Consider the following 15,486-nt stretch of genomic DNA (forward strand, 5'->3'; position numbering starts at 1 on the left):
TCTTAAACTATCATACGTGTCGTTCAATCCCATAAGAAATTGCATCAATCGTGTAGAAGAGTTATGATCAGAAATAGCTTTTGCAGAGCTACAGGTACATGAAGGAATTTGAACAAGAGAATTCAATTGATCCCATAACTGTTTAAGATTGGTATAATATTTTGAAAGTGATGAATCACCTTGACTGATTGAAGCAATTTGTCGTTGCAATTGATAAATCAACGGACCATTGCTCTCACCGAAGTGTTCTTCTAATTCAAGCCACAATTCTCTTGCAGTCGTCGAGAAAATGAAGGCTCCGACAATCTCTTTTGAAATTGCATTCAGAATCCAAGATCTGACCATACAATCATTACTTATCCATTCATCTTGTTCAGTACCAGCAGATTCTGGTTGTTTCGAGGTTCCATCAACAAATCCGGTTTTCTTCTTAGCTCCGAGAGCTAATTTGATCGAGAATTTCCACTGCATATAGTTTTCATTTCCAGTGAGGAGATTTGAAACAAGAAACATCGTGTTGTTATTTTCTTTTGGATTAAGAACAGATGAAGAAGCACTGTGTACATTCGAGTTTTGAATCGGAATTGAATCCATTTTGATGAACTCAGATCTATAACGAGGATAAGAAAAAACAACAAAGATCAAAGGATCGTATGCTCTGATACCATTTCAATATGAGTAATATGATAAGAAAAAGAAGTAACTGAAGAAGACTCCATTGATTTACATAATGAAGCTCTGAAAGCTAATTACAGAGTACTACCAACAGAATGAAATTGACGTCTAATTAAATCTGTTTTAACAACCTCTACATATTTACAGATCTAACCTTCATGAATCTAAATATTTACAGAATAGACCCTGAGATAAAATGTAATAAATGAAAATGAACTTGTAATAACCATGCATTCAGATTTATATCAAGCTTTTTATACATGTGAAAACTAATCGGGTTAAGATCGCCGATTATAAACGAAATATTAGAAGAACAAGAGGACTTCATGCAAAATGCAACTAGTGAACTACATGCAACATCCCAAAATCATCAGCTTAATTACCACATCGATTTTGGGGCTTTTTTAGATACCAAAAAAATCGATTTGGCAGATAAAATACACGAAATCAGAAAATTGATATGAAATCAAAAAAAAAAAAAAAAAAAACAATGCTTTAAAGAAATTAGGCCAAACTCGATTTCCTATTTGGTATTCTTACCAGATCGATTTGTTGGCTGTTGTATAGAACCCTTTCAGGGATAAGCACCTTCAACATTTGACATATAATTTTTAAGAAAAATGAAGAAATAAGCACCTCATTTTCAAAAAGATTCTATTATTAAGGATTTAGGGTCGGGTTATGCTCCTATAATATGACAATAGTTTTTAAGGAAAGAGAGAAATTTGTTTGAAATTTCATCATGCTCCTTGAAAAAGGGAAATGAAAGAGATAAAGATGACAGAGACAAAATGTTCATTTCATAAATTTAACATCTAGGTTGCATAAGATTCCCTTTTGGACCTAAACCACCACAACCTGACAAAAAAGACATGTTGTTTAACTATATCAAGAAACGCTTGGACTATCAAAATGACACCAATCTGAATCCTAGTCTAATGATATATGCCAAAAGAAGAAGAGAATAGACGAGAGAGGGTATGGTTCATCCGTTGGATGTATACTTTCATGTAAGGAACATCCACAAGCTTTACTTTTTAAACAAAAATATTATATATACATCACTATTTCTTCAAATGCATGTATAACCAATCTACTTTCATTTTTCCCTATTATAGCATTGTATTTCGAAAAATCTTTGTAATTATAGCAATGTCATCATCATACAAGGAAATTTTCATTGCTATGGATGGATAGCCTTTTCATTAATAAGAAACATTAAAAGTACATAAAATTTTCATTATGCAATGCCCTTATTAAGAAAATATTGAAATTAAAATGTTGTTAGCATCTAGAAATCAATGGTGACACAGAACATGAGATCAAAACTTTTTTTTGATTGATTTTTCATACATCGATTACAACCAGAGAGACAAAATAAATAAGCTAAACAATCACAAAAAGGAAAGAAGAGAATTGATTGACCAATATTTAAGGGGGGAATATATGGACGAAAATAGAGAATCCCATACTCCCATTCAAGATGGAGCATGGAGATAGCGAATGCCCATCTTGTTTAGTAGAGAACGAATTTGTTGTGTGCTGAGGCCCTTAGTCAGAAGGTCTGCAAGTTGAAGTTTGCTTTCAATTGGTTGTGGTTCAATGTCTCTAGTCTCTATACGTTCACGAACAAAGAAATAGTCCATTTCGACATGTTTTGTTCGTTCATGATAAACGAGATTGTTGGCTATGTGACAAGCTGCTTGATTGTCACAAAACAAGGATGTTGGTATTGTGAGTTGAACTTGCATATCTTTGAGTAACCATCTCACCCACAAAACTTCACTAACAGTGGAAGCCATCGCTCTATATTCTGCCTCTGCTGAAGACTGAGAGACGACTGACTGTTTTTTGGTTTTCCAAGAGATGGGGCCGCCACCGAATAAAAGAAGGTACCCAATTTTGGACCGTCTTGTGAAAGGACACCCAAGCCAATCTGAGTCACAGTAAGCAGTAAAATTTAAAGGCCCTTCGTGGGGAAGAAGAATCCCTTGACCCAGTGTTCCTTTTAAGTATCTTAAGACCCAATTTGCGGCTTCCAAATGGTTTTGACGAGGGTGCGATACAAATTGACTGAGAACATTCACGACATATGTGACATCAGGTCAGGTAGCTTGTAGATACAACAATCTTCCCACAACTCTTTGATATTGGGTAGCATCCACTCGAGCTCGTTCTTCTCCTTTGTCTAGTTTGGTTCCTTGCTCGAAGGGGAAAGCACTTGGCCGACAACCCCACATTTTGATATCCTTTAAGCTGTCCAAGATGTATTTTCGTTGACTCAAAACTAATCCATCACTCATTTTGGCAACCTCAATCCCAAGAAAACATTTTAGGGGTCCAAGGTTCTTGATATTGAATTCATTGTCAAATTGTTGTTTTGTCCATTGAATCTTGTCGGAATTATTCCCAACGATGATGACGTCATCTACATAAACAAGGATAGCAACATAGACCCCTCCCTTTTGATAAGTGAATAAGGAGTGATATGCTTTTGATTGTTCGAAGCTCAAGGAGATAAGGAAACTTGTTAACTTTCTGTACCAGTTTCTCGATGCTTGCTTGAGCCCGTAAAGAGATTTTTGAAGACGATAGACTCTAGTTTCTCCTTCCTTTGCAAACCCTTTTGGAATCTTCATGTAGACTTCTTCATCTAAGTCTCCATGTAAGAACACATTGTTGACGTCCAGTTGATGGATGATCCAATTTTTCTTGGTTGCAACGGCTAATAGAGTTCGAACAGTGACAAGCTTGGCAACCGGAGCAAAAGTTTCATGATAATCTACTCCTTCCATTTTTGTGAAACCCTTTGCAACGAGTCTGGCTTTGTATCTTTCAACCTCTCCATTGGATTTGAACTTTGTCTTGTAAACCCATTTTGATTCTATAGGTCACTTTCCTTTCAACAATTCTTCTAACGTCCAAGTCCCATTCTTTTCAAGAGCCTTTATTTCTTGATGCATGGCATTCCGCCATTTCTCATCCTGTGGAGCATGTTCAAAACAACTTGGTTCTTGATTAGAACTTATTGCCGTTAAAAAAGCTTTGTGAGAATGAGAAAAGTTATCATAAGAAACTAAATGAGAAATGGGGTGTACCGTCGAGTTTGCTTGACTGGAGTCGGGTTGTGAGTTGGTGACCGAAGGGGGAAGGTTCACGACGTATTTTGTCTACAAGCTGGTTGTATTCGTATCCTTTTACTTCTTTGTTCCGGTTCGTCGTGAGGAATGGCGTGATCTTCTTGGATTTCTTGATCCAAAATGGGGTTGCCATTTTCAAAGGAATCATCCTCATGTTGAGCATTGTTTTCTTCTTCAATTCTTGTATCATCAGATGTGGTGCTAGGACAATCTTGTAATGGATCGTCAAAACAATTGTTTCGCTCACCACCGTCCAAGTTGGAGTTAGTGAACTCAAAATGAACTTTGGTTGGTTCATCCTTGCTGCAATCAAAGCTTTCACAAATGTGCTTGAAGGGGAAATGGTCTTTAAGAAATAATACGTCACGGCTCACAATGATTTTTCTACTTTCAATGTCATAAATTTTTTATCCCTTTGTTCCTTGCGGGTAACCTAAAAAAACTCCGGGTTTCCCTTTTTCTTCAAATTTGTCTCCTCCAGTGTTGGTGTTTTTAAAATAAGCTAAGCATCCGAAGACTCTCAAATCCTCATAATTAGGTTCTTCATTCCAAACAAGTTCGTAAGGGGTCTTGTTTTCAATCACCTGTGATGGGAGACGATTTATTATGTATGAAGCGGTTAAAATACATTCTCCCCAAAATCTTTTTGGAATATTTGCTTTGAAGCGTAAGACACATGCTGTCTCGAGCAAGTGTCTATGTTTCCTTTCCAAAACCCCGTTTTGTTGAGGGGTGTGGGGGCAAGTAGTTTCTAACAAAATTCCGTTTTTCTCATAAAAGGCGATCATGGCGTTGGATGTGAATTCCCCACCGTTATCACACCTAACCCTTTTTATTTGTTTTTCAAATTGAACCTTAACTAGCTTATGAAAATTCATTAGGCATTGACTAGCATCGTCAACGATGGTGAGAAAAAAATTTACGCATGTGTATGAAGGAACCCGATAGCCTCCCCAAATATCACAACGGATAAGTTCAAAACAGCCATTGTTTTTAATAAAACTCTTTGGAAAAGGGTTACAAACATGTTTAGCCTTAGCACATGAATCACAAAAGACATTGCTAAGTTTACCAGAATTATTTTTAAAGAGATTGACATTGGAGAGTTTATCCCTTGAAGCATGTCCTAATCTTTTATGCCATGTGTCTGTGGTGAAGATCATCGCTTGTCTTTCTTTCTTGAACATGTCCATGAGATACAACCCCCCTTGGCACCTACCCAATCCAATCAAGCTCCTTGTTCGAAGCTCCTGCATGACAAAAAAGGTAGGGAAAAAGGTTACAACACATTTGAGATCTTTGCAAATTTTGCTAACAGAAAGAAGGTTATGTTTAAAATTAGGGATATAAAGAACCCTTTTTAATTTTTCTCCCCCTAGCAACAAAAAATCTCCCTTTTCCTCAACAGGAATGGAATCGCCATTTGGAATGATGACAGGAGCTTCATTTGAGATTCCCTTCTTACTTTTAAGAAGTTTGGATTTGTAAATTATGTTTTGGGTGCAACCTGTGTCAACAACCCATACATCGTCCCAATAGGTAAAGTTGGCCTCGGGTTTTGTCTCACCATTGTTGGTCAAACTCGAAAAGAACTTCATAAACTCTTGGTATTGTTCTTCATTTAATCTGAGTATGGAGCTTGCTTGGGTGTTAGCACATGCAGCTTTTGGTTTTGTCTTGTCGTCTCTTTTCCCGAGCCACTAATCAGGATAACCAACTAGTTTGAAACACCCTTCTCGTTTGTGCCCGTTCCTTCCACAAAAAGTTCATTCATCGTCTTGCTTGTTTTCTTTTTCTTGTTTAGCCGTGTGCTTCCCCTTCGTTGGTCTAAAATCACGTTTCTGGAAAGCTTTGAATGCAGCTGGTTCTAGAGTGGCTTGGTTCTCAAGCGATGTGGCCCTTTGTCTTTCATCTTCTGCCACCATGTGATAAGTCGTCCCTAGAGTAGGAACGGGTTTTGTTGCTAAGATTTGGGTCATGATAACATTGAAATCGTTGTCTAGGCCCATAAGAAACTCATAAAGTTGTTGTTTCTCAAGATGAGCAGTAATTTTCTTTCCTAGTTCACATGTACATTTGTTACATGAACAACATGGAAAAAGCAAAAATTGAATGAGACTCATCCCATAATGACCTAAGACAAGTGTAGTAGGTCGAAACGTTGCTGCCCTCTTGACGTGTAGCGGCGATCTTCTGCTTTAGTTCATAAGCCCTCGGTGCACTTTCTTTTCCAAATCTTTCTTTCAGGTCTGACCAAATCTCTAATGAAGTGTTGGCATATTCACGCTGTCACGTATGCCTTTCTCCATGGCTGTGGTAAGCCACCCCTTTATCATTGCATCGCACCTCATCCATGGTTTGTATTCTGGAAATGAATTCTCCGGCTTCTTCAAGGTTCCATCAATGAAATATGTTTTGTTTTTGGAAAAGAGAAAGTTGGTCATCTCTCTTACCCAATCGTTGTAGTTACCATCTGTAAGAACCTCATTTACAAAAGGTTGCTTAGGAGAATCCGAAGGATGTACGTAGTATGACGATGAGAAATCGATGGTGCTAGATCCACCTTTGTCACCTTCGTTTCCAGTCATGATGCTGGGATCAATTGATTTTAAAACCGCTCTGATACCATCTAGAAATCAATGGTGACACAGAACTAGAAATCAATGGTGACACAGAACAGGAGAATAAAGCTTTTCTTTGATTGATTTTTCATACATCGATTACAACCATAGAGACAAAATAAATAAGCTAAACAATCACAAAAAAAGGAAAGAAGATAATTGATTGACCAATATTTAAGGGGGGAATATATGGACGAAAATAGAGAATCCCATATAGCAGTGGTAGGTGGTGGCGGTGATTGTGGTAGATGGTGGTGGCGTTGGCAATGACCACAAGTGGTGGCGGCAGTGATGGTGGTAGCGATAGGTGGTGGTGGCAGTGGTAGTGGTAGGTGGTGGCGATGGTGGCTGTAAGTGGTGGTGCAGGTATTGATGGTAGGTGATGGTGACGGTTGGTGGTGGTGACGGTAGTAGTGGCGGTGGTGGTAGGTGGTTGGTGTAGAATGTAAACCTGCAACCTTTTGTTTACTATATACAAACAAAGATAAAAGAAGGAGAGATAAAATAAACAATGACAGGAGAAGTACTAAAACTCTACACACTTCTTTATTGAAAACAAACATATGCCTTATATAGGCCTTACACACCACGTGATAAAAAAAAGAAAACAAACTAAATACTAATCATCCTAAAAACCAGGTCATGAAGGACCTTTTCTACGCAACATGCATACATGATCTCCATGATATCCATGCATATCGGTCAAAGCTATGACCCATTATTTTTTTTTATTCAACTCAATCTTCCACATCAAGATTATACCCAGCAATCACCCCCCTAATCTTGACAGTAATCTGATTCCTCAAAGCAGTGTTGGCTCATCATCATCTTGAATCATATTAGCTTCTTCTTCCTTTATTTCTTTCTTAGGACACTCAGCTGCATAATGTCCATATTCTTGACAATTATAACATTTAATATGTCTCTTGTCTCGATACATACCTTGCTCCCTTCGATCTTCATAGCTTTGGAACCGACCATCTCGACCTCTGCCACGACCTCTTCCTTGACCCCGACCTCTTCCTTGTCCAGATTGATCTTGATTGAAGTTACCACGTTTGGTTCTCTCTTCCCATTCTTCTTTTGACAATAAAAGTTTGTTTTGATTTTGGTCATTATCATCTTCATCAAGAACCTTGATTCTCTTTTCATATGCCTTCAACCTTCCCACAGCTTCCTCAAGTGACATGTCCTCTATCTCGGAGTATTGCTTAATCGATGCAACAATCTGCAAAAACTTCTTAGGAACTGAATTTAGTAGTTTTCTTACCACTATCTCATCCTCCAAGCTAGACCCAAGACTCTTGAATTTGGAGGCAATTTCACTAAGTTTCCCCGAAAACTCATCAATCGTGTCACCCTCTTTCATCTTCAACATCTCTAGCTCGGTTCTAAGTGTTTGCAGTCTCGCCTTTTGAACTCTTTCGGCTCCCAAATACCGCACACGAAGCGCTTCCCACACATCTTTTGCATCCTTATGCTTAGCCACTTGAAGCAATATATCTTCAGGTAGAGTTTGAAACACAAATGCTCTTGCCATCAGATTTTTCTTTGCCTCAATCGCTTTTCCAGTTTCCGGATTAACCGCTTCCCATAAGCTGTACGCTTGTAAGATCGACTCCACCATAATCGAACAACTTGTATAATTTGTAGTTGTTAACTTGGGGCATTGCAGCGGGATACTTTAAGTGGTCACGGGTACAACCTGACTTGATCCTCCCGGGTTTGTTGCTGGCATCTTCCTTGACTTGACCTTTCTTCTTGTACACAACCAACCACACAGATCACATACACACACGGATGACATAGATCTGAATTATTTAGGATCTTCTTCCTTTCTTCAAACCACCAAGACACACTTGCAGGTGCACCAAAACTTTGTTCAGCACACAGCCTTTCTCTCACACAGATTAATATTCAAAAAAAACACGATCACACATCACACAGATGCAGTTTTAATCACACAGATTGCTTATTTTCAACTCAGCTCACGCAGAGCTTTGTTTGGCTCACACAGAGCTTCTACTTTCTCTGATCTCTATGGTTCACATAGAACCCCTTCCACAGATCCCACGAGCCTTAGGGCTTTGATACCAAATGTAGAATGTAAACCTGCAACCTTTTGTTTACTATATACAAACAAAGATAAAAGAAGGAGAGATAAAATAAACAATGACAGGAGAAGTACTAAAACTCTACACACTTCTTTATTGAAAACAAACATATGCCTTATATAGGCCTTACACACCACGTGATAAAAAAAAAAGAAAACAAACTAAATACTAATCATCCTAAAAACCAGGTCATGAAGGACCTTTTCTACGCAACATGCATACATGATCTCCATGATACCCATGCATATCGGTCAAAGCTATGACCCATTATTTTTTTTTATTCAACTCAATCTTCCACATCAAGATTATACCCAACAGTTGGTGGTGACGATAGTTGTAGTAGTGATAGGTGGTGGTGGTGGTGATGGGTGATAGTGATGGCAGTGGCGGTAGGCGATGGTAGGTGTTGGTGGCGAGGATGGAGGTAGTAGGTGGTGATTGCATTGGCGGGTGGCGGTGATGGTTGGTGGTAGTTGTGGCAATGGTGGTGGTAGGTCGTGGTTGTAGTGGCAGCATTGGCGGTTGTAGGTGGTGGTGATGGTAGTGGTGGTGGCAGTGGTGATGGTGGTAGGGGTAGGTGGTGGTGGCAATGGTGAAGTTTGTGGTGGGTGTTGGTGGTAGAGGTTATGTTGTAAAATAAAACAATTGTAATAACGTAAAATGCCACTTTCCTTCGTAGTAGATAATTAATTCCATTATTTTCTTGAAGGAAAGTGTTTTCCCCTATTTGATGGAATTTTTTTTTTCATTTAGGATTCCAATTCCATCATACAAAGTTGTACAAAGTTGAACACATTGGAATGTGATGGAATTGGATTCATTTTCCTCCGAATTTCATTCAATTCCAGCGAACCAAACGCACCCTAAATTGATTGCAAATTCAATTAATAGACCCTATTAAAAAAAACTAATTTATTTTTACCAATATTTTTCAAATTAACATATTTCTATCATTGTTTTTTAATAAATAAAGAACTTACCGTAAGTGTGAGGAAACCGACTTTTAGAGACTCAACTTAAAAATCAAACTATACATATGATTGGATTATATCCCTACAAGCTAACAAACAATATTGTGGAAAAATATGTGTTTGATCAAGTCTTGGTCTTATTTGCACATTAAATAAGAAGAAGCAGTTGTAGGGCACATGGTTTCTTCATTTCTCTATGTGTATAAAAGCCGAATAGATGTTTGATAATAATATTCATTCACAAAAATAAAAATGGGTTTCTTTGTTAAGAAACCAATGGCAATGGTCCTCCTTTTGACTATCTTTCTTCTTCTGATATCTTATTCGTATGCGCAGGGTGGTTATTCCGGGTAAGATAACTATACATCTCTCTCTCTCTCTCTCTCTCTCTATTATTCTCGTAATCTTGTTAAACAAAAGTATATGTATCATCATTAATTACTTTAGTAGTTTATTCTTCAATTTCTTAATGGTATAAATAATAGAGTTTAAGGTCGACTTAATTGCACATCGATCCAATGCTACTAATCAACTAATCTGTCTTATATAATTGCAGGGACCCCATTTATAGGATGACTCCTGATTATCCTGGAAGTGGAAGTGGTGGACAGTATCCAACGCCCCCGTAATTATATCGATCGATGTGCAATTCTCTTTGTATTCTGCAAATTTGAAGCCGTCTTATAACTAATGTGTATTTTACATGAGCGCATAACTATATCTATAGAAATAAAAATAAATCTGTGTTGTATTGATCATCAGATTCATAACAACCTTAATTTATATATTATATGTCATATGTGACAGCATTCATATTATTATATATAAATGAAAATGAACTTGTAATACTCATGCATTCAGATCTATATCAAGCTTTTATACATGTGAAAACTGATCTATAAGAAAGAAAAACCGAACGGAATATTAAAAGAATAAGAGAAGGACTTCATATGATATCTAGGGTTCATCAAGTTGCAGAATGCAACTACAGAACTACATGCAACATCCCAAAATTATCAGCTTAATTACCACATCGATTATGGGGCTTATTCAGATACCAAAAAAAAAAAAATCGATTTACTAGATAAAATACAAGAAATCAGAAAACTGCTATGAAATCAGAAAATCGGAAAAACAATGCTTTAAAGAAATTAGGAAACCAAACTTGATTTCCTATTTGGTATTCTTACCGGATCGATTTGTTGGCTGTGGTTAGATAGCCTTTTGAAAGTATGGTGTCTTAATAAGAAACATTAAAAGTACATAGAGTTTTCATTATGCAATGCACTTAAGAAAAGATTGAAATTACAATGTTGTAAAAGTACATAAAATCAGAATTTTTAAATAATAATAAAAATTGACTAAATAACAAATATCTTTTGTAAGGAATTACCGGTCATACCGAATAAGTACTGAAGGTGTTTTCCATGCAACATTCAACCTCTTTTTAATTAGCACATTGTTTCCTGAAGATAATAAATAAGCACAAATTTAAGGTTAGAAGACATAATAATCACCCAACACAACACCCTTATTTGAGATTCAATGGAACTTAAAGTGTACCTTTAAACATTAACAGAAAAGCTAAATAAGAACATAAAAGAATTGAAGTGAAAATTATGGTAAATGAGTGATTAATCTCAAAGTAATGTAAGGGAACTTGTGGTGCACAGAATATTTTTGAAATGACAGAAAATGGAATGGATATTCATGCCATTCATTTGTTGTTTTGTGTTTAGTTTGCAAATCTATCAAAAAAATTGAAGTGAAAATTATGTTAAAGGACTGAAACACCCTTTCGTGATTTTTTTTATAAAATAATAGATTTTCTATTTACTGAAAAAGATTTTATTTATGAAACAATTATTAAACACTAGTTATATAAACATCAAACTACATGCTCTAATTTCATAAACATTAAAAAAAAAAAAAAGTAACATGACATTAAAAAAGACTTATGAAGAAAAATAAATAATTAATTATAAATATCAACATTATACAGTTGTATATTAGGATAAATTAGGGGTGAGAATAAAGAAGAATGATAAATTTAGTGTTTTTAATAAAGAAATAAATAATGGAATTTAAAGTCTTCCCTAGGAATGATAAATTCCTTTGAATACAGATTTTGGGGCAATTTGATGAAATCCAGTTCATCCATTTTGTCAACCAAATATGTAACTGAAGGAATCTCCAACAAATCAATCCTAAGGTTAAAGTGAAGATGTTTATGCCCTATTTCAAAACTTTAAGCCATAACTGTCTATTTACATGCACATGAAGATTAATTGTTCATTAAAAAATTTAATTTAACGCAAGATTCCAACCACTAAAGACTTTAAGCCATAATTGTCTATTTACCCACACAAGAAGATTAATTATAAAAACATATGTTTTACAATCAACACATGTTCTAACCTCATAAACAAACCAATATACTAAATTATCGTAAACCTAACACAGATGAATACTATTGACTAGTTAAAAATTTAAAATTATAAAGTTGCATTTTGTAATTGCTACAAAAATTAAGAATTTACCATTTTGATCAGCTTCTTGTGGCTTCTCCTTAATCTACTTTGACAACTGAAGAATCTCAGGGTCTGCAGGTTTAACAAATCATAATATTGGAATATAAATTGATAAGAACATGTGTAAGTGAAAATTAGGTAAGTTCAATCCACCTGTGTAACTTCTGATACAGAAATAGCAAATAGCTGCTTTAGCATCCTTCTTCAATGGAGCATTTCCTGAACTCCATGTGGTTATAAGTTAAAGTCCCAGCATAATCATCTCAACCTAACAAAGTTCCATAGTTCAAATTTGAAGTAGATGTATGGACTTCAACTGATTTCTGAGGCATTTCATCGAACAGATGGAGGTTGAACATTTGTTTTGTTAGGATTTTGAGTATTTGGACCAGAATCTTGGATTCTTAGGCATAGATAGCTTCTGGTATTAATGTTTCTTTGGCTTGTTGATGATCTAACAGGGGCACATCCCAAGACATTCAAGCCTTCGGACATGAAAGAGATAGAATATATTTGTTAGCGAAAGTAAACACATAATGATGCAATTTCCGATTTCAACATTTATATGTGAAAATAGGTCAACTGGGAAATAAAGAGATAGCATACCATGGCTACCGATGATGTTTACTCTGACATTCTCTATGGATACCCCAATGATTTATGAATAATGAATATGAAGAAAACCCTATACCCAAACGATCAACAAAACTACATAAACAATAAGTAGTTTCCTTCTGTTTTGTAAGTTGCAGTTAAGAAAAACAGGGTAATACTCGAAGTCCCAATTTTAAGAAAAACGGATTTAAAAATAATAATAATAAATAAAAACGTCAGCGAAAAAGATGAAGAAGAAGACATGGTGCTACTAGAACCCCAATGAGAAGAAAGAGAATTCAAAAAGAAACAAAACCAAACTTCTAATTTTTCTTATCCATATATACAGAGGAAATTGCAACATCTAAATTAGAGAAGAACTAATACAAAGGAGAAGAGAAAAACAATAAGAATGAAAACTTACAGCGATCTTGATCATTTCTTTGGATCATAGACACGGTGGTGAGTGTCCGGAGAATGATGCGGGTGCTTTGGTCTCTGAGAAGTGGAGTTACAGAGATCGCGGTGAATCTCTCCGGTGGTGTTTGGAGAGCGGGATGAATGCAGAGTGAAGAGTGGAGAGAATAACGTATATAACTTGCGCCAATACACCGACCCAACCTCTTCAACTCCCAAATGCAACGGTTCTTTTTTAAAACCATTCCAAAACTAATAACAGCTTATTATACAATCAATAATATATTGAATTGTTTTCTTTACTTTTTTTAAATTAAATTATCTCCTACCTATAAATATTTTTATCCACTAACATTATGATACTGTGTTATCATTCCACCATTCAATTTAATTTAATTTAAAATATCCGTATTATTAATTTATAACCCGTATAAACTATGATTATATAATTAATTAAACTTTCATAATAAAAATTTATAATTATTAATCAATTATTTTAAATAAATCATTTCAAAATTTTAAAGTTATTATAAATTCAAATTTAACATATAATTAGAAAATGTAAATTTAAATTTTAAAATGATTTGTCTAATATATCTACATAACACATGAAATAATATTAACGATGAGTTGTATTAAAGTGATACTTGGCAAATACATATTAAAATTATTCATTTATTATAATAGGGATACTCTTAATGAGGTACTTAAAAAAATATTGAATTGTAACACTTGTAATAATTAGATATGAATTTGGATTTCATTTAGATTGAAAATACTACTTTTTCCTTTTTATTTATATTTTATATTTTTTAATACTTTTTATTATTTATTAAACTATAGAAAAAGAAACACATATCCTATTCCTTAAGACTCACATTTCTTAACCATCATTGAAGCTTTCATCAAGTACGTTCTTTTTCATCTTTCTGGTGAGTTTTAGATATGTTGTTTTTCTTCTCACTCTCATTTTCTATCTATTGTCGGTACACCAATCCTCATATCTCTTGAAACTTATGTTGTTCAACTCCTTTTTGTCATTTTCTTCCCCTGTTATGGTTCTTTTTATCTTTCACCATTATCCCACTGATGTTTCCCCCTCACTCGTTTTTCTCTCATCTCCTACTTAAATTGTTAGGTTAAACCATATAATTTGTTGAGTCCATGGAAACTTCCATTGCCTTTTATATTTCAGCTGATGGTCTTAGCGTATGTTTACGCTGCTGGCCACAACGTATGATTCTGAAAACCTAACGACATGAAATCTAACTCTTGCACTATAAGCATAACTCATGATAATTTGTGATATTAATCAACCAAAAATTGAGTTTTCAAAGATAACGAGATACTTCCTAATCCTTAAGGATTGCAATCATGGATGTACCTAGTCTTTATGTAAAGCTAGTGTTTTGTTTTGTCTTTTGTTAAAAAAAATATTTTAAAACTAACATCTCATGGGGAGGAGAAAATTATGACATAGAGGAAGGGGCGAATAGAGTAAGACGAATAATATCATGCTAGTTAACATCCAACAAGAAAAAGAAGAGACATGAAACGTGTATCGAAGTCTTCTTCGATGAGAGGACATGAAGATAAAGACGATGAACCGTTCTTGATGGGGAGAAGATGAGATGAGAGAAAGAGAGACGAAGAAGACACATGAGAGAAGATAAAGGGTTTAATCGTCTTCTAGGAGCCATATCATAGTAATGTGGAAAGTGGCAACTAGTAGAAACCTCTTAAAATGGCTACATTGTGACAAAATTAGAAGTTTAAGGGGTTAATTAGCACAGTTATAATTTTATTGGCCAAATTGTGACAAACTTGAGACTTCCATTGTAAAAAAAAGTTATTTAAGTTTCATATTTGTATTGGTATTTTTATTTTGGAGGTTTATTGTATATTTTATAATTTTACATTTAATTATGATGTAATACTAACGTCATCCAGTTATTTGACTGATTGAACAATCAATTCATTAAGATGACCGGTTTTCAAAATATTAATAATGTATAAACTACATATAAACTAATTTTCACTTTAGATAAACAAATCACTTACATAAATATTAACATACATGGAAAATGTCATTGGAGCACATTAAAGTTGAGGTAATTTTCCAATTCAGTCATTATAGTTTTTTTTTTTGCCCAATAGACCATTAAACTCACGGTTTACCTATCAAATAAGCCATGTTCCCCGATTTCAAATGGTTTCCCAGTTGACCTTGTCTACGCGTCAACTAAAATAATTAAAACATATTTTTGGGCTAATCCGATAACACCTAAGATATGCCACGTCAATAAATGAAACACGATGTAACATCCCAAAAATCAAGGTAAAAAATTTCATTTTTGAAACCGATCCAAAAACCATATGCGTTTACAAATCATAGTTTCCAAAAGTCATAAACATGAATCAGA

The 15,486-nt window shown here is 35.0% G+C and overlaps 2 protein-coding genes and 2 long non-coding RNA genes across 4 annotated transcripts; 1 reads left to right on the forward strand and 3 right to left on the reverse strand.

Annotated features, from left to right (window-relative positions):
• Nucleotides 1–5,581: 5,581 nt before the first annotated feature.
• Nucleotides 5,582–6,403, reverse strand: LOC145046696 (uncharacterized). The gene is made up of 2 exons (XM_078994976.1): nt 6,115–6,403; nt 5,582–5,874 (listed from the first exon to the last, which is right to left on the reverse strand). Exons 1-2 carry the CDS (start codon nt 6,401–6,403, stop codon nt 5,582–5,584), a joined length of 582 nt encoding a protein of 193 aa, XP_078851102.1.
• An 835-nt stretch (nt 6,404–7,238) lies between these two features.
• On the reverse strand, nt 7,239–8,063 carry LOC145046697 (uncharacterized). The gene has a single exon (XM_078994977.1). It carries the CDS (start codon nt 8,061–8,063, stop codon nt 7,239–7,241), a length of 825 nt encoding a protein of 274 aa, XP_078851103.1.
• A 1,600-nt stretch (nt 8,064–9,663) lies between these two features.
• LOC145047874 (uncharacterized) lies at nt 9,664–10,304 on the forward strand. The gene is made up of 2 exons (XR_013682502.1): nt 9,664–9,871; nt 10,078–10,304. It is a non-coding gene; the product is annotated as an uncharacterized LOC145047874 (long non-coding RNA).
• A 107-nt stretch (nt 10,305–10,411) lies between these two features.
• LOC145047875 (uncharacterized) lies at nt 10,412–13,277 on the reverse strand. Its single transcript, XR_013682503.1, has 5 exons — nt 13,071–13,277; nt 12,659–12,737; nt 12,206–12,537; nt 12,062–12,124; nt 10,412–10,987 (listed from the first exon to the last, which is right to left on the reverse strand). It is a non-coding gene; the product is annotated as an uncharacterized LOC145047875 (long non-coding RNA).
• Nucleotides 13,278–15,486: the final 2,209 nt, after the last annotated feature.

Source organism: Lactuca saligna, chromosome 5, assembly GCF_052625555.1.
Source record: "Lactuca saligna cultivar CGN05327 chromosome 5, ASM5262555v1, whole genome shotgun sequence".
NCBI classification, from domain to species: Eukaryota; Viridiplantae; Streptophyta; class Magnoliopsida; order Asterales; family Asteraceae; genus Lactuca; species Lactuca saligna.

Excerpts from the sequence above, each read along its gene's own strand:
- LOC145046696 (XM_078994976.1), bottom strand. The coding sequence starts at position 6,403 with ATGACTGGAAACGAAGGTGACAAAGGTGGATCTAGCACCATCGATTTC. Across the intron at positions 5,875-6,114 it reads TACCACAGCCATGGAGAAAG|GAAAGAAAATTACTGCTCAT; the intron begins GCATACGTGACA and ends CATGTGAACTAG.
- LOC145046697 (XM_078994977.1), bottom strand. The coding sequence starts at position 8,063 with ATGGTGGAGTCGATCTTACAAGCGTACAGCTTATGGGAAGCGGTTAAT.